At 32.4% G+C, this 19,292-nt stretch overlaps 2 protein-coding genes across 3 annotated transcripts in view; both read right to left on the bottom strand.

Moving 5' to 3' along the window:
- LOC140442745 (glutathione S-transferase-like) overlaps positions 1 to 3,453 on the bottom strand; it is a 40,248-nt gene extending 36,795 nt beyond the window's left edge. Inside the window, exon 1 of the mRNA XM_072533720.1 lies at positions 3,318 to 3,453. The gene's annotated coding sequence lies outside the window, so the exon portion shown is untranslated. The remainder of the gene's footprint in view (positions 1 to 3,317) is intronic.
- A 12,375-nt stretch (positions 3,454 to 15,828) lies between these two features.
- Positions 15,829 to 19,292, bottom strand: part of LOC140443636 (glutathione S-transferase-like) — a 41,456-nt gene continuing 37,992 nt past the window's right edge. For both annotated transcript variants that reach the window (XM_072534990.1, XM_072534991.1), the window contains exons 4-5: positions 16,687 to 16,826; positions 15,829 to 16,193 (exon numbers count right to left, since the gene is read on the bottom strand). In XM_072534990.1, coding sequence (XP_072391091.1) covers positions 15,996 to 16,193; positions 16,687 to 16,826 — 338 coding nt within the window. In that variant the 3' untranslated portion in view covers positions 15,829 to 15,995. The remainder of the gene's footprint in view (positions 16,194 to 16,686; positions 16,827 to 19,292) is intronic.

The following is a 19,292-nucleotide window of genomic DNA, read 5'->3' as shown; positions in this document are numbered from 1 at the left end:
TTCTAATAGCTCGGATTTCAAATAACATTCCTCGAAAAAAATGTCTTTTCCCACTAGTCATTCCTTGATTGCATCCATTTCATCGTGATAGTCGCCATCATTTTTCTTTGCCAGAAAAACACGCTGTGTGCCAGGAAGGAAACCTCCTGAAAAACCTGCATGCAATAAAACATATCGTGGACCTCGTTTAGTAGGTGCTTTTAAGCTAGTACTTAAACCTTTGAGAAAAGCATCACGACTTTTTTGTTTCGTAGTATCGCACCATTCGTAATTTATAGATTGGCCAACATTAACCCACGATTCGTCCAAATATATGATATTGCAATGGTCTTTTCGCAAACGTCGTATAGTTCTCAAATAATTATGGCGCCAATGAATAATATCCTCTCGCTCCACCATGATGCTTCTTCGGCCTCGTTTCTTATAAACAAATCCAATATCTTCCAGAAGTCTGTATAAAGTAGAAAGAGACAACGGCTGTATATTCTCATTACCCTGTATGAAGTTATGTATATGCTTTAAGAATGGCGGCAAATTTTTCATGAAAAATTCACAATGAACAATTCTCCGTAGAATACTTCTTACACCCTCGTCATATGTGAATATTCTAGAATTTGATTGACACACTCGTTTTTTACGTTTTTTTGGCGATTTCAACGTTCCACTCTGTTCTTTTTCTTTTTTGAAATTGTAAATGCTTCTTTCGCTAACACCAGTCATCAACGAAGTACGTCTTACAGCAGCACTTACATTAAGTTGTTCCGTATTTTGTAAAAAACAACACATTTAACACTACGAGTTTAGCGCAACCGTTAAATAATTCACCGGATTTAAACTTATGGGACTCCATGCTCTCTGTTGAAACTCGGACTAAATTTTGAAGTGTAGTTTCGTTTTCCAAAAGCACTTTCACCATAAGCATGGGTAGGGGGTGAAATAGGGAAAGCTTGGAGTTTATCAAATACTAATTATGACAAACAAGGTTATGGCCATATTTAGGTGATTATGTTAATGATGGTAATTTGTAGCAGAAATTTTACAAAAGAAATGAAGACCTATTTATAGAAACAACATAACTGTATTTTTAATATTTTACATACAATAGAAAAAATCTAATTTCTGTGAAAGAATTGGAAATTTGAATATTATATATAATATGTATAAATAATATCATTTCCAAGTTTCCAAATTCTTTCCTAGAAATTATGTAGGTTTTTTCTATTTTATGTAAAACATTAAAACTACAGTTATTGTATGTTGTTCTTGTAAAGAGGTGTTCAAATGTTACTCTTCTGAATATGATTCAATTGTATATCTCATGTTGACGTTTTATATGCAAAATTCATAGTTTTCGTTGTCAATAACTCATAAATGTCTTTTTATTCTACTGTATACGTATACATGATATAAAATATTTTACTCGTCCTGCCGGCAGATGCATTTTATCCAAGCCGGTCCTGTGAGACAATGAGCAATCAACAGCTGGAGAAAACCGACAACCCTGCGCGTTTATTCTCCATAAGAAAAGCATTGCCGTATCTTACCCGTACTGCACTCTCAGTGTGACATTTTCTATAGACCTAACTATTTTGTTTTCCTTTCATTTATATTTAGATCAAATGCAGCGGCTTTCAAATCTATAGCTTTTTAGCTTAATACCCTTCTGTTGCGGCTTAATATGCATTGCCTAACTCCATTTTTAATATCAAATGCCTCTGTCATATCTCCATCTATTCTCACCATGGCTTGGAATCCCCCAAAGTCATTTGTATAAGTTTAACTAACTTTTCGGTATTCCTAATATGGATAGTTGTTTTAACATTTGTTGTCTATCTACTTCATCAAACTCCTGTTTGAAATCAATATACGAGTTGTAAATTGGTATGTTATATTTAGCACATTTTTCATGTATAACTCTTAACATATATTTTTGGTCTATAGTTCACTTCTTTAAAACCACATTGGTATTCACCAATAATTTCTTCCGAAAATGATTCAAGGCTGCTGCATATAATTTCTGGTAATATCCTGTAGGCGACATTTAACACTTTTATGCCCCTATAATTTGACCCTATAATTTTATAATTTTCGCAGAGTCGGTTGTCTCCCCCCTTGTACATAGGAAATGTCATTCCTACTTTTCGATCCTCTGGGATGACTTATAGTCTTCATATGCGGCAGATTAGTTTAAGAATACGCTTCCATAGCACATGTCTTTATCAGTTCTGCATTTATTAATTATATACTTCTGCAGTTTGTTATTTTTCAGATATTTTATGACGTATATAGTTTCTATCAATGTTGGTTCCTTAACCAGTTGCTCTGCTCTGTGAAAAATTATTTCTTCTTCTTGGTTTTGTTCTTTTTCTGGGTTTAAGAGCTCTTGAATTATCCTTCCATTTTTTCATTAGTTCCTATTTCTTGCTGATAATTGCCCTGTTTTCGTTCTTGTTCACTGTTATTTTTGTCATGTGTCCTTGAGTGTATCACTTGGTTTCCTTGTAAAATTTACGTCTCTCTTCTGTTATTATAGTCTGCAATTTGTATTATTTTTCTATTTAATATTTCCCTCTGTTTATTTCTCCATATTCTTTTTCATAATTTTAAGTAGTTATATTAAATGTTGTTATTCAAACAATAAAGTTATTAACATTTATATATTACTGAAAAAATAGGGGTTTTTTGCAATTACCTCGGTCAATTGTTTATGTATTTTGATTTAGAAACTCGAAAATTTAAAGTACTTTTAATATCTACAATTTGCTTATTTGAACCATTTATTTCTAAAATGTATACAAGAAACGTTTTATAGGCAAAAATGATTTTTTCACTATTTGATTGATAAAAAAAAAACAAATCAAAATCAGCTGCAAGTTTTTAAGGATTTGTCATCACGTATCCCTCATATACCTTTTAGAACCTTTAAAAAGCTGTATAAGATTTTTACGTGAAATCGATGATTGGTTCACAGATAGACTACGGTACAGGGATTGTGTTTATTATGGATACATGATATCATGAAAAAAATTGTAAACTGGACCTTCATAACTCTTAAAGAGCCACCACAACATGGGAAGCGACAATACAGGAGATACTTTATCAGATAAATGCTTATACAAATCGAGACTTACTTTTTACAAGGTAAGTTTTAAAGTTTTTTCTAAATTATGTAATTCAATAAGGTAATAAGTTGAAGAACTCGTAAAGTAGTTGTTAGTACTCGTAAATATAAATAATATAAAAATAATTGGAATATAAATAATATAAAATATGTATTAATAAACATCTTAAGAAGCCATTTAACAAAAATTACATACCTGGTACGAGGTATTGGAAAAATTAGACACCTGCCTCACCGGTCTCCAAGTTCTAACACAGAATACGCAAGCAGCGAACGAAACTCAACAAACAAGCATCAATATAGAGGGTACACAATACCAGTTATAAATGTATAATATGCATTTAATCGTGTTTTTTTGAAGGCCGCTCTCGAGAAGTTTTGATAGAGATTAGAAGAATTATGTACGGGGGTACTACCATGAATTGTATAAGGATAATAATAAATTGTTGATTTGTAATTATATAAAAAAATATTTTGGTATATATAACAGTAATTACTCTTGGTCTTCTCGTGCGTATTCGAAACTTGGCAGACATTAGGGCAACGTGATTTTATTTATTGCTGTTTTAAATAGTTCCGTCGGTATATTGCAAACTAGATCCTCAAATTTTATTACAGTATTAACTTTTTCTCGATGTTTATCGTACCCTGTACTTTGCAGAATTCAAGAAAAAAACTTGTATTTATTAAGGAGTGTAATCTTTCGTGACGAGCTATCAAATACCATGCGGAAATGAACGGAAGTAAGGTAAATGTACCTATTATAGGTACCTTTAGCACGTTAAGCACAATGGAGCTTTATTTTAATTAGTTTAGTAACCAAATTACCTGAACAAGGTGTATTTAAATTATTGTTTGGGCTAATAAAATCTATCACAATTACACATAAAATATTGATCTTATCCTAAAACAAACTTACAATATTTAAAATATTAATAAAATGAAAAGTGTCCTAAGTCCCCATTATCGGCATTCTAAATTAAATGCATGCTCTAATTTTCGGCACATCAAATATCCTTTTTTCGGCATGAGTTAGATAGGTACCCAACATTTGAATAATTATATAGGGTACCTAAATATTTAGTTACATAGGTACTACTGAAGTAAATAAATTATTGTAGTTATGTAAACACACTAAATTGAAAATTCAAATAAAATAACGTATTTTTCGAAAGATAAATATAAAATCATTCATGTATCTATGAAAACTGAATTAATAAACACACATTATTTTAGTAGTCATTGACACAAGGGGCATTTCAGTTCTTCTCTATCATCTTCAGTTAGACCAAGACAAGCCTCATGATAGTATTTCAAGTAAGAACCATAAAGGCGCATGTCCAGCTGATTGTCAGTGTCACACAATGAACAATACCAAGATTCCTGTAAAGGTTTAGATGTTGAAGGTTCGCTAATGAACATGCTTTTATTTTCTTGCATTTCTTGCGTGGAAAATAGATCCTTTGTAAAATTCTTCAATTTAGTCTTTGTCCTGCGATTAGAAATTCTTTTATTCAAAGTTTGTGAAAGAGCAACTTTTTTTTTTCTTTTCGTTTTCCAATTCTTTCTTTTGGATGCGCTTTTCTTTCCGCTGCATTTTTAGCTGCTTTTCTTGTTTTTTTGCTTCTTTTTTCTTGTTATATTGTTGCCATTGAGATGAAGTTGCTACGGCAGGTACCTTATCCTTTATCACTTTACGCTTAGCAATATTTTCCTTAGGTGTAGGCCAAAATATATTTTTTTTGAACGGAGTTGGAATAGATTTATCCATAAAATTCTTGTCTAAATTCGAACTTGTCTCAGTATTAGAATCTGAATGATTCATGGATGGCGGTGTAACTTGGGAAGTTTCCATTTGTTGAAGGTTTTGTTCCAAGAATCAGTTATTTACAGTTGGTACTTGGTCGCTCATTTCATTATAAATTTCCACTTCTGTAAATGAGTCATTCGTAACAAAGTCGACTGGAAGTTCATTGGAAGGCTTGTTCATGGCTTTGACTTTCATTTCCTTCCATAATGAAAATAAGCTGGTGTGCTCTACTGGTCCTTCCCAAATTGACCCAGAAAGCTCAAACAATCGCATCATATTTGAGATGCATTCTTCTACAACTTTTAGGGCGACTTGAAATTCTGTAGGTTGTCGTTGTTCTTGTATCTTTTGACAGTTTTGTGCTCATACGTCTTTTAAGTATTTAGAAAATTTAATGTTTTCAACATTATATGACACAAGTCCGCAACCCTTGAAACCACTCTTAACTATATCGGGAATATTTACCATTTTTTGAAAAGTGCTTTCTTAAATAGGTGCAAATGAATCTTTGGTTGTCTATTTACCTTGGTTTTCCATTCTCCACCGATGCACGCTCTTTTTCCATTCACGTTTTAATGGTCGAAAGACTACAACATCTAGAGTCTGTAAAATATGTGTTGTGTTTGGACACAGAGCTATTAGAATAATATTATTATTACTACAAAATTTACTTAGGGCCATCGTTAAGTGTGATCTGTGTCAGTACAAAAACAGTATAACCGTAAACTGCACTTTTTGAGCAACTAAACAAGGGTGGAATATATTAACGATGTACTCAAATAAGTTTTCGCCAGTCATCCACCCATTTTCAGACTTTCCTACCCCCCAATGAGCCGGTATTTTCTCGATAACTGATTTGGGAATTCTTGTATATTTAAAAACGATCATGAGTGGTAAAAGTTGACGGGAGACACTAAAGGTAACCAAAGTTGACAGACATTCCTTCTCGTCGTTGCTAACAAACGAATAAACTATTCTATCCTCCTTTCTTACCAACACGTTGTCTCCCTTAGGAGTCAGGAAAAAAGCCGATTCTTCACAATTAAATACACAACTAGGATCAAAAGTTATGTTGCGATTGTTTGTACTTCCTAAAAAGTAATTTCTACTTCAATAAACCATTGACAAATTCGATTTTTTGTTATAGTGTTTCTAGCATAAGTTTGGTTTTGGGAAATTCTTGTAGATAGTTCGGGATGCCTTTTTAAAAATAGTTTGTGCCATTTACGTCCTGGCCTACCAACCACGAAATTATTAGGCCTATTAAGTTCTTTAAGCAGTAGCTGAACACTATTTAACAACTGCGTTTTTGTTTTCTTTTTTTTTCAGTTAGTGGAGTCCCTGGTCCAGATTTCTTTTCTAAAGAAGTTCTACTTTTTACTTTATCCTGTAGAGTCGATCTGGGTACCTTATACAACTTGCTAGCTGTTTTAAATGGCATTCCTGACTGAACAGCTACAACAGCTTTGTTTATATCTTCCGCAGAATATTGAATTCGCTTTCTCTTTTCCATTGCTAATTTCTGAATTTTAGTCTAAAACAAAGAATTTACAGTTATCGGCACGTATAGGCATGTATTATCGGCAGTGTTATACTCGGTCAAATTGTGGCTATTTCTACTAGAGATATGGGATTGTGAAAATTGGTACAAGCAAACATCGTTTCTTATTGCATATAATGACCAAACATTTGTAGTAGTAAGTTAAAAGATTACGTGAAAATCAGCTTATATACAGTCTAATGCATATAACCAATTATCGGCACTCCAGCCGCTAATATTTACGTACCTATTATTGGCACCCTCAAAATACTGCAAAAAGCTATAGAAAAACAGTTTTTGGCCAACAAATATTCAAAATAAACTATTTCTCAATATATAAAACATAATAAAACGGTTATTCTATATTTTAATCAGGAATTATACCATTATGTAGCTTACACATACAACAAGAAACACTTCCCACGAGAGTTTGGCGCCAACTGACTAATATATTTTTAAATGTTGTGATGGCAATTTTCGTCTGACGATTGGCATATTGTTCATAGGTGTAGATAAAGGTCCTTATAAATTAGTTAAATACTTTAGTCCAACAATCACGCGCAAAGATTTTAATTTTTGTCTATTATGTAGAATTACTGTCGATAATTGGGGCAGTGTCGAAAATAGGAGCGTTTACCTTAATATAACTCTACTGACCTAGTGTTTCTTGATAATTTGAATAATTTCTCTCATTCTCTCTCCTGATGCCACCCAATATGTAGCTTCGTCGTTTGTTAATAATTTTTAAACTGTTTGTCATTGTGTCGTGTTGTGTTATTGTATCATTTAATGTTTATGACATTCTCCATATATTGTTGGATAGCCTAATTTTGACGAAATGCCCCTGAAGATGCTCTTAAACTTAAATTTAACAGCTTTCCTTAAAGTATTCTTTCCATCTCATTATAATTTTTTGTTTATCTGTTAGTAGTTCTCCGCCCTTGTCTTTGCATTTTAGTCTAAATAACTGTGTGCTTTCTTTTGTTCTTTTATAGAATTTTCTGCTCTCGTGTCTGTTGTTATGTTCTAGGATTTCTTGTACTTGTTTTTTCAAAGACTCTCTTTTTTTTTCTTTTGCACATTCTAGTCGCTTGTATTCTCTTTTCGTTATAAATTTCTCTGTTATTTCTTGTGTTTCTTTGAAGTTGGTTTAGCATAGCTTGCCTTTTTTCTTTTACTGCAGTTCTGCATTCATCATCATATCATTCCGCATTTCTTTGCCTTTTGGCTTTTCCGACAGTTTCCTCTGCAGATTTCGTTATTATTGTTTTTAATTGTCTCCATTCTTCATTATTGTGTCTTTGTTGGACTTTTAAATTCTTCAACATTTCATTTTTTAATTTGGCCATTTTTCCCTTTTGCCACTGTCGCGATTTACTGCCGCAATTTTGACCTCACAAGATAGTGATTTGAGTTAGAGTTCGTCCCGCAATACGTTCTGACATTAGTTATATCTGTTGCCCATCTTTATAAGATGAGGATGTGGTCAATTTGATTGGCTTAATTGGTTTCTGATATTTTCCATGTTCCTTTATGGATATCTTTTCTCTGGAAGCTAGTGCTGACAACTACATAATTATTTGCTGTTGCAAATTGTACAACCCTAAGTCCATTTTGACTGGTTTCGTTATGCAAACTATGTTTCCCAAATATGTTTACGAAAGTTTCTTCTTTCCCCGGCTTAGCATTAAAGTCGCCTAACGTTATAACAGCATTGTGTCTTTGGATTTTATCACATACTTCCTGAAGTTCTCCATAGAATCTTTGAACGGCGTCTTCATCAGCCTCTTCCGTCGGTGAATATTAGTGTTGCCCAAATGCAAGAACAAGACGAGACTTAGACAGTCTTGGTCTTGGTCTTGCGCCAATACACCTGGTCTTGGTCTTGGTATTGCACTCCCGGTCTTGATCTTGGTCTTGGTCTTGCAGCAAGAGTCTTGCAAGTCTTGCAGTTACCCATTAATTAGCCTATTGCTATTTATTAAACGTTACTAGGGGAGTTTGAAGCCACGATCTAAGCAATCCGTGCCTATGCTCTAACTAACCCAGCTATCTACCATGCCCCACGAAAGTCAATCAAACATGGTTAAAACACAAAAAAACCAAATTAATGACATAAACTTGACTGTATTTTAAAGAACATTTTCTGTCTAGAGAGATATTGATGGACCTCGACCATATATGAAATGGACATCTTAAAAAATATTGGTACGTGGCAAAAATTCACATACAGGTATCAAGGGCACATATTCTTTAGGTGATAAGATAACAAACTTATTAAAGCAACATAAATGATATTAATAATCTTACCTCTACTTTTAATTAAAAAAACTAACTAACTAACTAACTAACTAACTAAAAAATAAAGAATAGGTAAGAAAGCAATGATAATCAAAAGAAGTTATTTTAAATTAAGGAGATATCAACTTAATAAATACATTAATTTACCAAAATAAAGGAGTACGAACATTTTTTTAGAAACCAGAATTTTGGTTTTCCAGGAAGAAATATTTGTAATTCTTTTTTGTGAAAAGATATTAGATGCTTCCTTAAACCTGAAGTGTTTCTGTTTTTCATTTTCATTTTAACCTTTCTTTGTAGGCACAATTTAAACAAAGCAATTTGGGATGCATGAAATATTTCGAAAAACTCATCAAATTTGCTTTTAGGTCTTTTAGATCTATAATTCCAACGCTCACTACTCCGACTAAAACTATTTGAATCTTTGTCCCCCATGTCAAATTGTAAACTTGTCAAATGAAGTTTAGTGATGTCGAAAAAGTAACTATAAATGTCCGTTACTTTCAATAGCCTAGGTATCTAATAACAAACCAAGAATTATATATCGTTACTCCGTTATTCTAAATATTTCGGTATTTTGTTTACACGCTAAGCGACATTATCTGTTATTAATAAACTTTTGAATATTAGTCGCGCTCTTTCAGCAAATTTGGTTTAACCGAATGATCTCATCGCACACTCAGCAGAAACAATGTTTATTCTTAGGCCGATAAGATTTGTTTATTTAGATTCCTCCTAACTAAATTATAATGGGAAAAAAAATTGAATTATTAAGTGGGTGTCCGTAATAATAAGTGTTATATTTTTTATTAGCTAAGGTGACATATTTTTAAATAAATTCGATACGATATTACTGTCGGCATAGCAATGCAAAATTATTTTATGATTAGAGGGCGGCTATTTTCAAAAAAATATTTTATTTTTACATTGTAATTATGACCTCTGAGCACGTGTCAAATGTGTTGGTTTTAATGAATATTTTGATTGATGATTTTGATGTGTGTTTATCGTATTGTTCGTAATGCGCATAAGTTAAGTTTTTCAAATTTTTATTACATATTTTTTTGCGTCTCATAGAGTCTTTAAGCATATACCCGAACTACAATACTCGCTAAAACGACACTCCGTCCTAACTGCAAGACGCAAGAGTCTCGCAGGCTTAGTCTTGTTCTTGCGTAAATCTTGCAGGGTCAGTCTTGGTTTTGGTCTTGCTAAAATTAGGCGGTCTTGGTCTTGGTCTTATTTTTGCGAAAACGCAAGAACAAGACCAAGACTGCAAGACCGGGACCGATTTTGGGCAACACTAGTGCATATACATTAACCATTGTCACGTTATGCAGTTTACCTTTGAATATTATTTTGCAAATTCTGTCTGATATTGGTGTAAATGCGACAATGGATTCGCAGTCTTTTGGTTACCATAAACCCTACTCCTCTTTCACCTTGTGTCATTTCATTTCCGGAGTAGTATAGTGGGAACTTATTTTTAGAATCCGTAAACTAATTTTCGAAACCAGACGCACTGTACGTGAAATCAAATCTTAACTGTCTTTTTCTTTTTATTCCGATATACTCTGTACGAGTACTAGAAACCAATTCGCTACGAATTTTGCTTAGTTGAGGAGATATGTTGTGGAATGCAATTTTTAGATTCCCCATGTCTCTAATAACATCTTTATCAACGTCTGTTTTGCCTTTAGCTACAATTCTAAGAAAATTAGTTTACGGATTTTAATATTAAATGTCGCTATTTGCGTCTATACGAAGCCATGTTAGAGTTGCTTCCTAAGACAGAAAACATTTATTTTCACTTTCATAATGACTGTGAATAGCGGTCTCTGATGAGCACTATTAGGGCGAAATACGTATAAGCGGATACACAGGCGCACTGTACGTGAAATCAAATCTTAACTGTCTTTTCCTTTTTATTTTTACATATTTCTCCCTGACTCTTCCATCTGATTTCCTGCAGTGCCAATATTTCAACCACGTATTTTTCAATTTCTTCTGCCATACTTATCATAGCTCCTGCCTTTAAGATGGTTCGCACATTCCAGGTTATATATATATATCGGTTTCAAAACGTCTTGCGTCGTTGTCCGATGCCTAATTTCCACGAATTTCTATCATTCCATTGTTCTTCGGTCAAGTCTCGGGAGCTCATTGCCTTTGTTATTCCCTCCTTCCATGTTCTTTTTGGTCTTCCTCGTTTCTTACGATTTGGTGGTATCCATTTCATGGCGATTTTTGGTAGTCTTGTTTCTGGCATTCTTTGAACATGGCCATACCATATAAGTTGTTTCCTTTCTATGTCTGTTGCCAGTGATCCATCTACCCCCATCCGATTTCTTATTTCATCGTTTCTAATTCTGTCTGCTCTAGATATTCGAAGTGATCGTCTAAATACATCCATTTCTGTTGCTTCGAGTTTTCTTTTATTGCTTTCTGTTAGTCTCCATGTCTCTGTACCATAGGTTAAGCTGGTTTTTATGAGAGATTCATATATATTGTATTTTCGTCTTTTACCAATTTCTGAGCTCCAAAGAACTCCGTTAAGGCATCCAATTGTTCTACGGGCCTGGGTTATTCGTTTTCTAATTTCCCTTTCTACATTCCAGGTTCCAAATTTTAAATCCATAATCATGTCCATTTTTCTTTGCTAAGTTTGTCGTTTAGAGATCGGTCCGTTTGCTTCAATAGCCATTGTATTCGTAACGATTGAGTTTTACAGGGAAGGGTTGTTAGCCCTTCGCTCAGCCTCCTATTCATCGGGGGACCAAGGCTCCCTTTTTCGTCAGCCCGATATATATATATATATATATATATATATATATATATATATATATATATATATATATATATATATATATATATATATATATATATATATATATATATATACCACCTAGCGATAGTAGTGTATATACCCCGTATATCATAAAACTCCGAAAAAGATTTTTAATCTTAATCTCAATTTTAATCTATAAACATTTTTATTCTATTTATAATACACTTTTTCTTTTGATCCTGCTTCCGCCTAGATATTTACGCTGGAAATGAATATGAATCTTTCCACTTAGATTGGTGGGAATATGTATGCTGACAAGGCAAAGATTTTGGAAGGATGATATCACTCCTCGATGAACCAGCTGCGAGAGCAGTCGATTTTATTGTTGACATTATGAAGAATTTTGTCATCGTAAATTCGTTAGTGAAGCAGGCAAAAAGAACAGCTTAAGGATCTAAACAAGGAAGCATCGTTATCGGAGAGTTTTAAAAACCGGCAAGTTCTCATTTATTTCCATGAGATTTAATAAAAAAGATAATTTAAACTTAAAATGCTATGTGGCAGTCTTTATAAAGTAAGATAATCACCGGTTTGTTGCTGTATTCCGTGTCAAGGAATTTTAATAACAGCTTTTCTGAGAGCTAAGTGAGCCGATATGGTTTTAAGTAAAAATAGACAGCTGAGTTTGAAAAATACATATTTTTACCATCCTGGATAACCTGAAGCCCAGTTTGATATTTGACTTCTCCCAAGATTTGTCCAGTTTCCATTTTGTATCTCGCACGGGTCGGATCTGGATCATTTGAAGTTTGTGTGGGACAGTGTTTTGTGTATTCATATCTAAGGTAACAACATTTTTTTAATAATTAAGAAATATTAATCAGCCAGTAAAGTGATTCGTTTTGTTAAATTTTTATAAATAAACCTTTATCTTTAATGTACTAAGATTTGCTCTCATTTCAGTTTAAAGTTTTAAAAATAAATATAAGCTTTATGGTTCAGCTAATTGTCATATTTTAGTTTTCTTTTAAATAAAATTAACCTTGATAATTAATTAATAATTTAGAAAACTTTGGTTTTTAATTTCGACATATTATGACAGTTAGTATATCCTTTTCCGTCATTTGGTACATAACCATAATTTTAAAGTCTGTTTTGTTAGAAGCTTCAATTGTAACATTTGTTGATCAACATAGTTTTTATTCTGTTTTGTTAGAAGGTTCAATTCAATGTAAGGTTTGTTGATAAATTTAGATATTTTTATTTGTAATAACTGTTTACGTGAAATAAAAATAAATATGTAAAGTTTTTCTTTAAACCAGGGGTTTAAAATTATTTCTTTTAGAAAGATATTCACCCTTGAAATTTTTTAGGAGAGAAAAACTTTTCTTTCTAACTAAAAAGAGATTTTTTTAAAACTGCGTCCTATTTTAAATACGTAGTTTAGGAATTTTCTTGTATAGTGTTGCCTAGGATATCTCCGTAAGTATTTTTTTGATTTCCATTTTGTAGTTAGTCCTCCCCAAATAAAGGAATCCTGATCTATGACTCAGTTCTCCAACCAAAACACGAGTAGCCCAACGTTTCAATTTATTTACTTACCCTATCTTCAAGCCCAGTAACTGTTCAGGCCTCTGTTTTAGCCACCGTTAAGCAAATTATAAATTGTTACTGTAGTAGGACAGAAAGCGAGAAGGAGGTCTAGGAGAACCTTTGGAGATCTAGCAATGTGCTCGCTAGTCTATTTGTGACGTAGTAGCTGTTAATAGAAATATTAATTTGATTTAATTCTAACTTCTCACTGTATTATAATTATTAAATATTTTTAGTACTGCATTCGTAAAAATCAAATGTTAAATAGAAAAAGTAAGATCCACATTTCAAAAAATGGTTCAGCTATTCTAATGTCATGATTTATCAATATCCACGGTCTATCCACATTCAAACTACCCACCATTCTAAGAAGAGAGGCTGTCCGATAATAGCCTCGACTGGAAGACCTGGATGACATTAAGAACTGACATAGGTCCAATCAAATCAATAAAATAAATTGGAAACTGCGAACTACTAATGCCGATCTGCGTGAATGTAGAAAACAACAAAATATGGTGTATCTTCTGCCATGCACAAGGGGTCCCTCAACCTGTACCCTCAACGATCCATGGTTGGTAAGTGATGCAGCAATCAACGAGGCCCGTTACTTTGCCGAGAATTTCAAATGGAATTAGATGGGAGTCCAGAATTAAAAAACTAAAAGCTTAGCTTTCTGAAGCTCTAAGAATATTTTTATTCGGCATTTTTATCTATATTAAGCAAAATTAACGGCATCGTTTAAAACTAAATTTGTACCTTCATCTTAGGTTGTTTTAACTTAGAAGCAATATTTCCGATTTCAAACTAGTCAATTAGAAACAAATCGCGTGCATCACCAAATGCTTAATTGATTTTGAAAAGGCTTTCGTTAGGCTCCTTCATGACAAATTAATTAACATTTTAAAAACAAAGAATAACCACACCCGTGACATCAGAATAATAATAAATTTATATTAAACTCAGAAAGTCAAAATAAGACAACTATCAAAAGGTATTGATATTCTTAGGGCGAAGACGGGGGGTGTGTATATTTTCACCGCTGTCATTCAGTATATACAGTAAAGCCATCTTCAAAAGAGACTCTAAAATATTGTAAAGATGGCATGATTATTGTAGCGAGGTTAAATAAAACGAGCGGTTCGAATTCATATAAATATATTTATTTATAAGTTTACAGCACGAAAATATCTTATCAACTAAACTTAAGTCATAACAGCGTTAAATATATATACAAGTTATTATGTATTAGAATTTTCTGGAGTAGTCCACCTCTAATTCACGTCTTTGATGGGTCGATCTCTCCCGCGCTCGATATCGCTGGAAGCTTCTAGTCGCTTTCGAGATGCAACCGTTACATGGGCCACGCCGAATGCATGTTCGTAACATTATAAATGGAGAAATTATTGACAACCTGAGGTATGCGCACGCCTCGGTCATAAATGCTTTAACTTAACATATTACAACGACAGAACAAAAACTGTCACAAATATGGCATCAGAATGAACTTAAGCAACACAAAATTCGTGGTTATTACAACACATTCACGATGCAGCGGAACATGTTAGCAATATTTAAATAGAAAGAGTAAACAGCTACTACAAGTTACTTGGATACATAGATAACTTAAAATTCAGAGCAAATTGAAATGATTGATTAAGTCATGTTGATATCGCTAGAGCTAAATTTGTAAATATGAAAAACGTAATATGCAATAAAAGTCTAATAATGAACTTTAGGAATAGAATACTGCGCTGCATCAGTGAAAAAAGAGATGAAAATGAAGCAAATGCAAAAGAGAAAAGTCAAAGAAGCATCACTAAAAGAAGTCAACAATATAGAATACACAGTAACAGAGTAACAGGTTATCGAGAAACATCACCTACAACCTTACATACAATACATAGATATGCAACGCACAATACATAAATCTGCATTGCACAATTTACGTTACACAATCACATTTATGAAACAGTATACCCAAAAATATAACACAAAAAATACGCAAAATAGTCAGAATTCGATACTCTTAGGGTAAAAACATCACCGTTAGATTTTTCATCCATTTACATGTTGCTGCCTACAAGTTCGAGTCCAAGATGTCAATTTTAAAAAGACAACCTAATAACAAATAACTTTGTATACATTCTTCCAGAATTTCTTGTAATATTTTTTTTTGAGAACGATTCCCGGAGTGAAGTCGAAACGTCAAACACTAATAGTTAGTTAAAAATGTGATTTTGGTTGATATCCAATCTTCGATAAAAGACAAAGTTTAACAAGAAGAAGCACCATTACCCAAAAATTAACATAAATATATATTTCTTAAATATATACCCAGTGTATCTTTCTTAATTTTCTATATTATAATAAATTGAAAATGCAAATAACAATACATTTACATCAGCAATAACTGATAATTGATTTAATATTTATTAAAAGTACTCTTAAATTTGTACCTAGTTATTTGCTGGTAAATACTGTTATCAATCACAGCCTAATTTTATTTGGGACAATGAGATAACTAAATAATTTCAGACTCTACTCGTACATGTTCGGGCATACAGTTGTTCAGATTCTAGTTATTTTCTATTGCTTTTACACTCCATTTTGTTGCAAATCCCATGAAAGCGCCGGGAGGACCAAAAAAAAATTATAAAATAAGAAAAACTATCAAATATTGGACAGAAAATGTTTTTTATTTATAATAAAACATAAAATAGTAACAAAAATTTGCAATTGGTATATATTTTTTAGTGAAAGCACTATACTGATAGAGAATACGTATATGTTTTAAGTGTATATGACGAAAATATATATTTCATTTTGCATGGCCTTAAAAAAATTATAATTCGCTTCTCAGATCGTATACAAAGATTGGTATTTTTGGTCGGTTTTGAATATATTCCTTAATATTTTTTTCTGAGAGTACGTTCTTCTTCAGGCTCTGTAGTCCGGAATAGTTTTCTACAATGTCTTTATTTCCCAGAATGTTTCTAATATCTTCATAAGCCGTTACAAAGTAGATATCTCCCCAATTAAGCTGAAACAAAAAAATGGTGAGATCATAGTTTTTCGCTTAAATCAAATAGAAAAAATCAATTTAAATCAAAAAATCAAACTTTAAAACTGTTAAAGTTACCATTAAAAAATAAACAAAAAAAATAGTAAAAAAATGCCACAATGTATTTCAGATAGGTAAATATCGAGATCTAGAAATAAAAACGAGTAAATAGAAACGTCCAGATACCAAAGATATCTAAGGTAAAAATAAAGTAAATAAAGTAGTATTGAAATATTCACTTTGTTTACATATAATAATTAATTATTCTAATAAATTTACAGTTTTCTCCTGAAGAAGGCACAAAATCGTGATGAAATATTGAGACAGAACAAATAGAGTTTTATTTCCTACAGACCGATTGCTGATACTATAAATCAATATATATATATATATATATATATATATATATATATATATATATATATATATATATATATATATATATATATATATATATATATACTAAAATTACCTTGTTAGTGCCAAGATGGCCTCCATTCTTTTTAGCAGCTTCATCAAGAACTGGGAAATATTTAGCAAGCAATTCATGCAAGGTTTTCAAGTGTTGCTTCTTTTTTTCTTCATCAGGGTCGAAATGGGATTCGTAGGCAGCTAAAAAGAAAATTAAAATTAGTTATCGTGTAGCATAGGGAGATTGTACACCAAAATATTTGGGTTTAACTGCTCTTTTTTTTTGCTCTTTCGCAGCCATACAACATCTATAGCAAAATTTCATAGAAAAGAATATATCAGAAATACTCATAGAAAAGAAAATTAAATCCGAAATTCTAATTGTCCACGAAACAAATAAGCTAATAAAATTTGTATAAATCTCATCACACATCGGCATCGAGGCTAATGAAGCAGCAAATAAAGGTGCATGGAGTGCAGCAACGAGTAAGGATCGTGAAATAGTAAGTGAATACTCATCACGTGACTTAAAATCGTTTCTCGAGTCGAAAGTGTTGTGCTTATGAAAACGCGAGTGATGCCAATCTCATTATAAACTTCGATATATTCTAAACCTAATACTTTTCCAAGAACTGACAACCGCCGCCAACAAACACTACTAACCACACTACGCCTAGGATACTGCAGATTAACCCATTCATACTTTTACATAAATAGTGACACTCACCAGTGCGAACTGTGTAACACATCTTTAGACATAAAGCATATACTAATAGACTGCCAACATTATGAACAACATTGGTCTCATTCTCGCCTACCCAACAATTTTCCGAGATGCTAGGTGATAATATAATATACACATATATAATTATAATATAAACATAATATAAAAATATTATGTGTCCGATAGAGAATGTAAGAGACTCTTAAATCTATACGTATATATCACAATGTATAACATACCTTATGTACAGGGCCGCCGCTACCATGTGTGCCAAGTGTGCATCGCACACGGGCGGCCAACAATAGGGGCGACCAAAAGCAGTCCACTGATGATAATACTTTTTTAAAACGAAAATAAATTCAAATAATTAAATAGTAATGTGAACTCTAATATTCTAGTCTAGAATCCAGATATCTACAAAAGCTAACATAGAAGAAGATTTTCCTTGCTCCTCCACCGAACGAATTAGAAGAAGAAAAGTGCATTTTGAGTATGAAGGAGCTGATGAACCTATATTTAATAATAACATTTAAAATAAATTTTTATTTTAAGATTTTGGATGCTGCCATAACAGCAATTGAAGAACGGTTCCAATTACTTCAACAGTACACAGACATTTTTAGTGTAATATATGGCATAACCAAAGTTAAAAACGATGATGAACATAAAACCAATTGTGAGAATGTAAATCAACCCCTTACAGACGTAAACAGCTCAGAGACTGACATTAGTGCAACTGATTTTTATGAAGGAATTAAAGCTATTCAACCATTTGTTTCCGCAGAAAAAATTCCTAGTGATATTCTTGAATATATTTACGAAAATAATCTTGTATTAACATTTCCCAACTTTACTATAATAGTACGTATATTCCTAACTCTACCTGTTACTGTAGCTACGGGTAAGCGGTCGATTTCAAAACTTAAGATTATTAAAAACTATTTACGATCCTCAATGAAGCAAGATAGACTTTCTGCTTTAGCAATGTTATCTATAGAACATGAAGTGTGTGCGACATTGGACATTAAAGATATTGTCAAAAAGTTTTCCGAGACGAAAGCCCAAAAAGTGCGTTTTTAGTTTTTTTATGTGTTTATGTTTCTATTCACGGTTTATTTTAATTAAGTGGACGTTTAAATTAGGATATTAGGATATACGTATTCTGGACGTTAGTTCATGGTTATTAAATTAGGATAAAGGACGTTTAAATTAGAATATTAGGATGGGATATTAGGATATACATTAGGATAATATATGGACGTTGGATCATGGAGATTAGTCTAAATGTTCAAGTAAGTATTTATCTATTTACAAATTATTATTGATATATTATACATCTGCACATTTCTTTAAATAATAGTATGTACTTATGTCTAAAGTGTTGGAAGGGGGCGGCCAATACCTTAGCGGCGGCCCTGCTTATGTAGTCGCTAATAACCTATGGTTGATACAACATTCTTCTCTAATTAAAAAAAACATACACGGTTTATTTAGCCTTTTTTGGTATTTTTATGAATGGGACCTAGTAAGTAGTGAATAGAGTTGCATACTTTCAGATCAGCATTATTATTTAATGTTTAGTTAAGTCAAATTAAATTAAGTGTAAAAAGATACACTTGCTATAACAGTAGTAAAGCTCCATCGTTTTTTTTTCTGCTTCTTAAAATACTTATTGAGAACAAATTGTCAATTTTTTTCAAAAATAGTGTTTCCAGGCAAAAGTTTTTAAAACCGCCTTAATTTTCCTAAACCACATTTTTATAAAATAAAATATAAAAATAATGAAATACTGATGTCACTGAATTTGTGGAATTCAACAGTTCAGATTTCTTTTGCCAGATTTCGTTTGTGAGGATGATTCATCCTCTTCAAGATTTTGTTGGACTAGATGCAGCACTCCCTATAAAATTAAAGTATATAAATCTCGATTGTGATGATGTGGT

This window comes from Diabrotica undecimpunctata, chromosome 6 (genome assembly GCF_040954645.1).
Source record: "Diabrotica undecimpunctata isolate CICGRU chromosome 6, icDiaUnde3, whole genome shotgun sequence".
NCBI classification, from domain to species: domain Eukaryota; kingdom Metazoa; phylum Arthropoda; class Insecta; order Coleoptera; family Chrysomelidae; genus Diabrotica; species Diabrotica undecimpunctata.
This window is presented reverse-complemented; position numbering and strand designations above follow the sequence as displayed.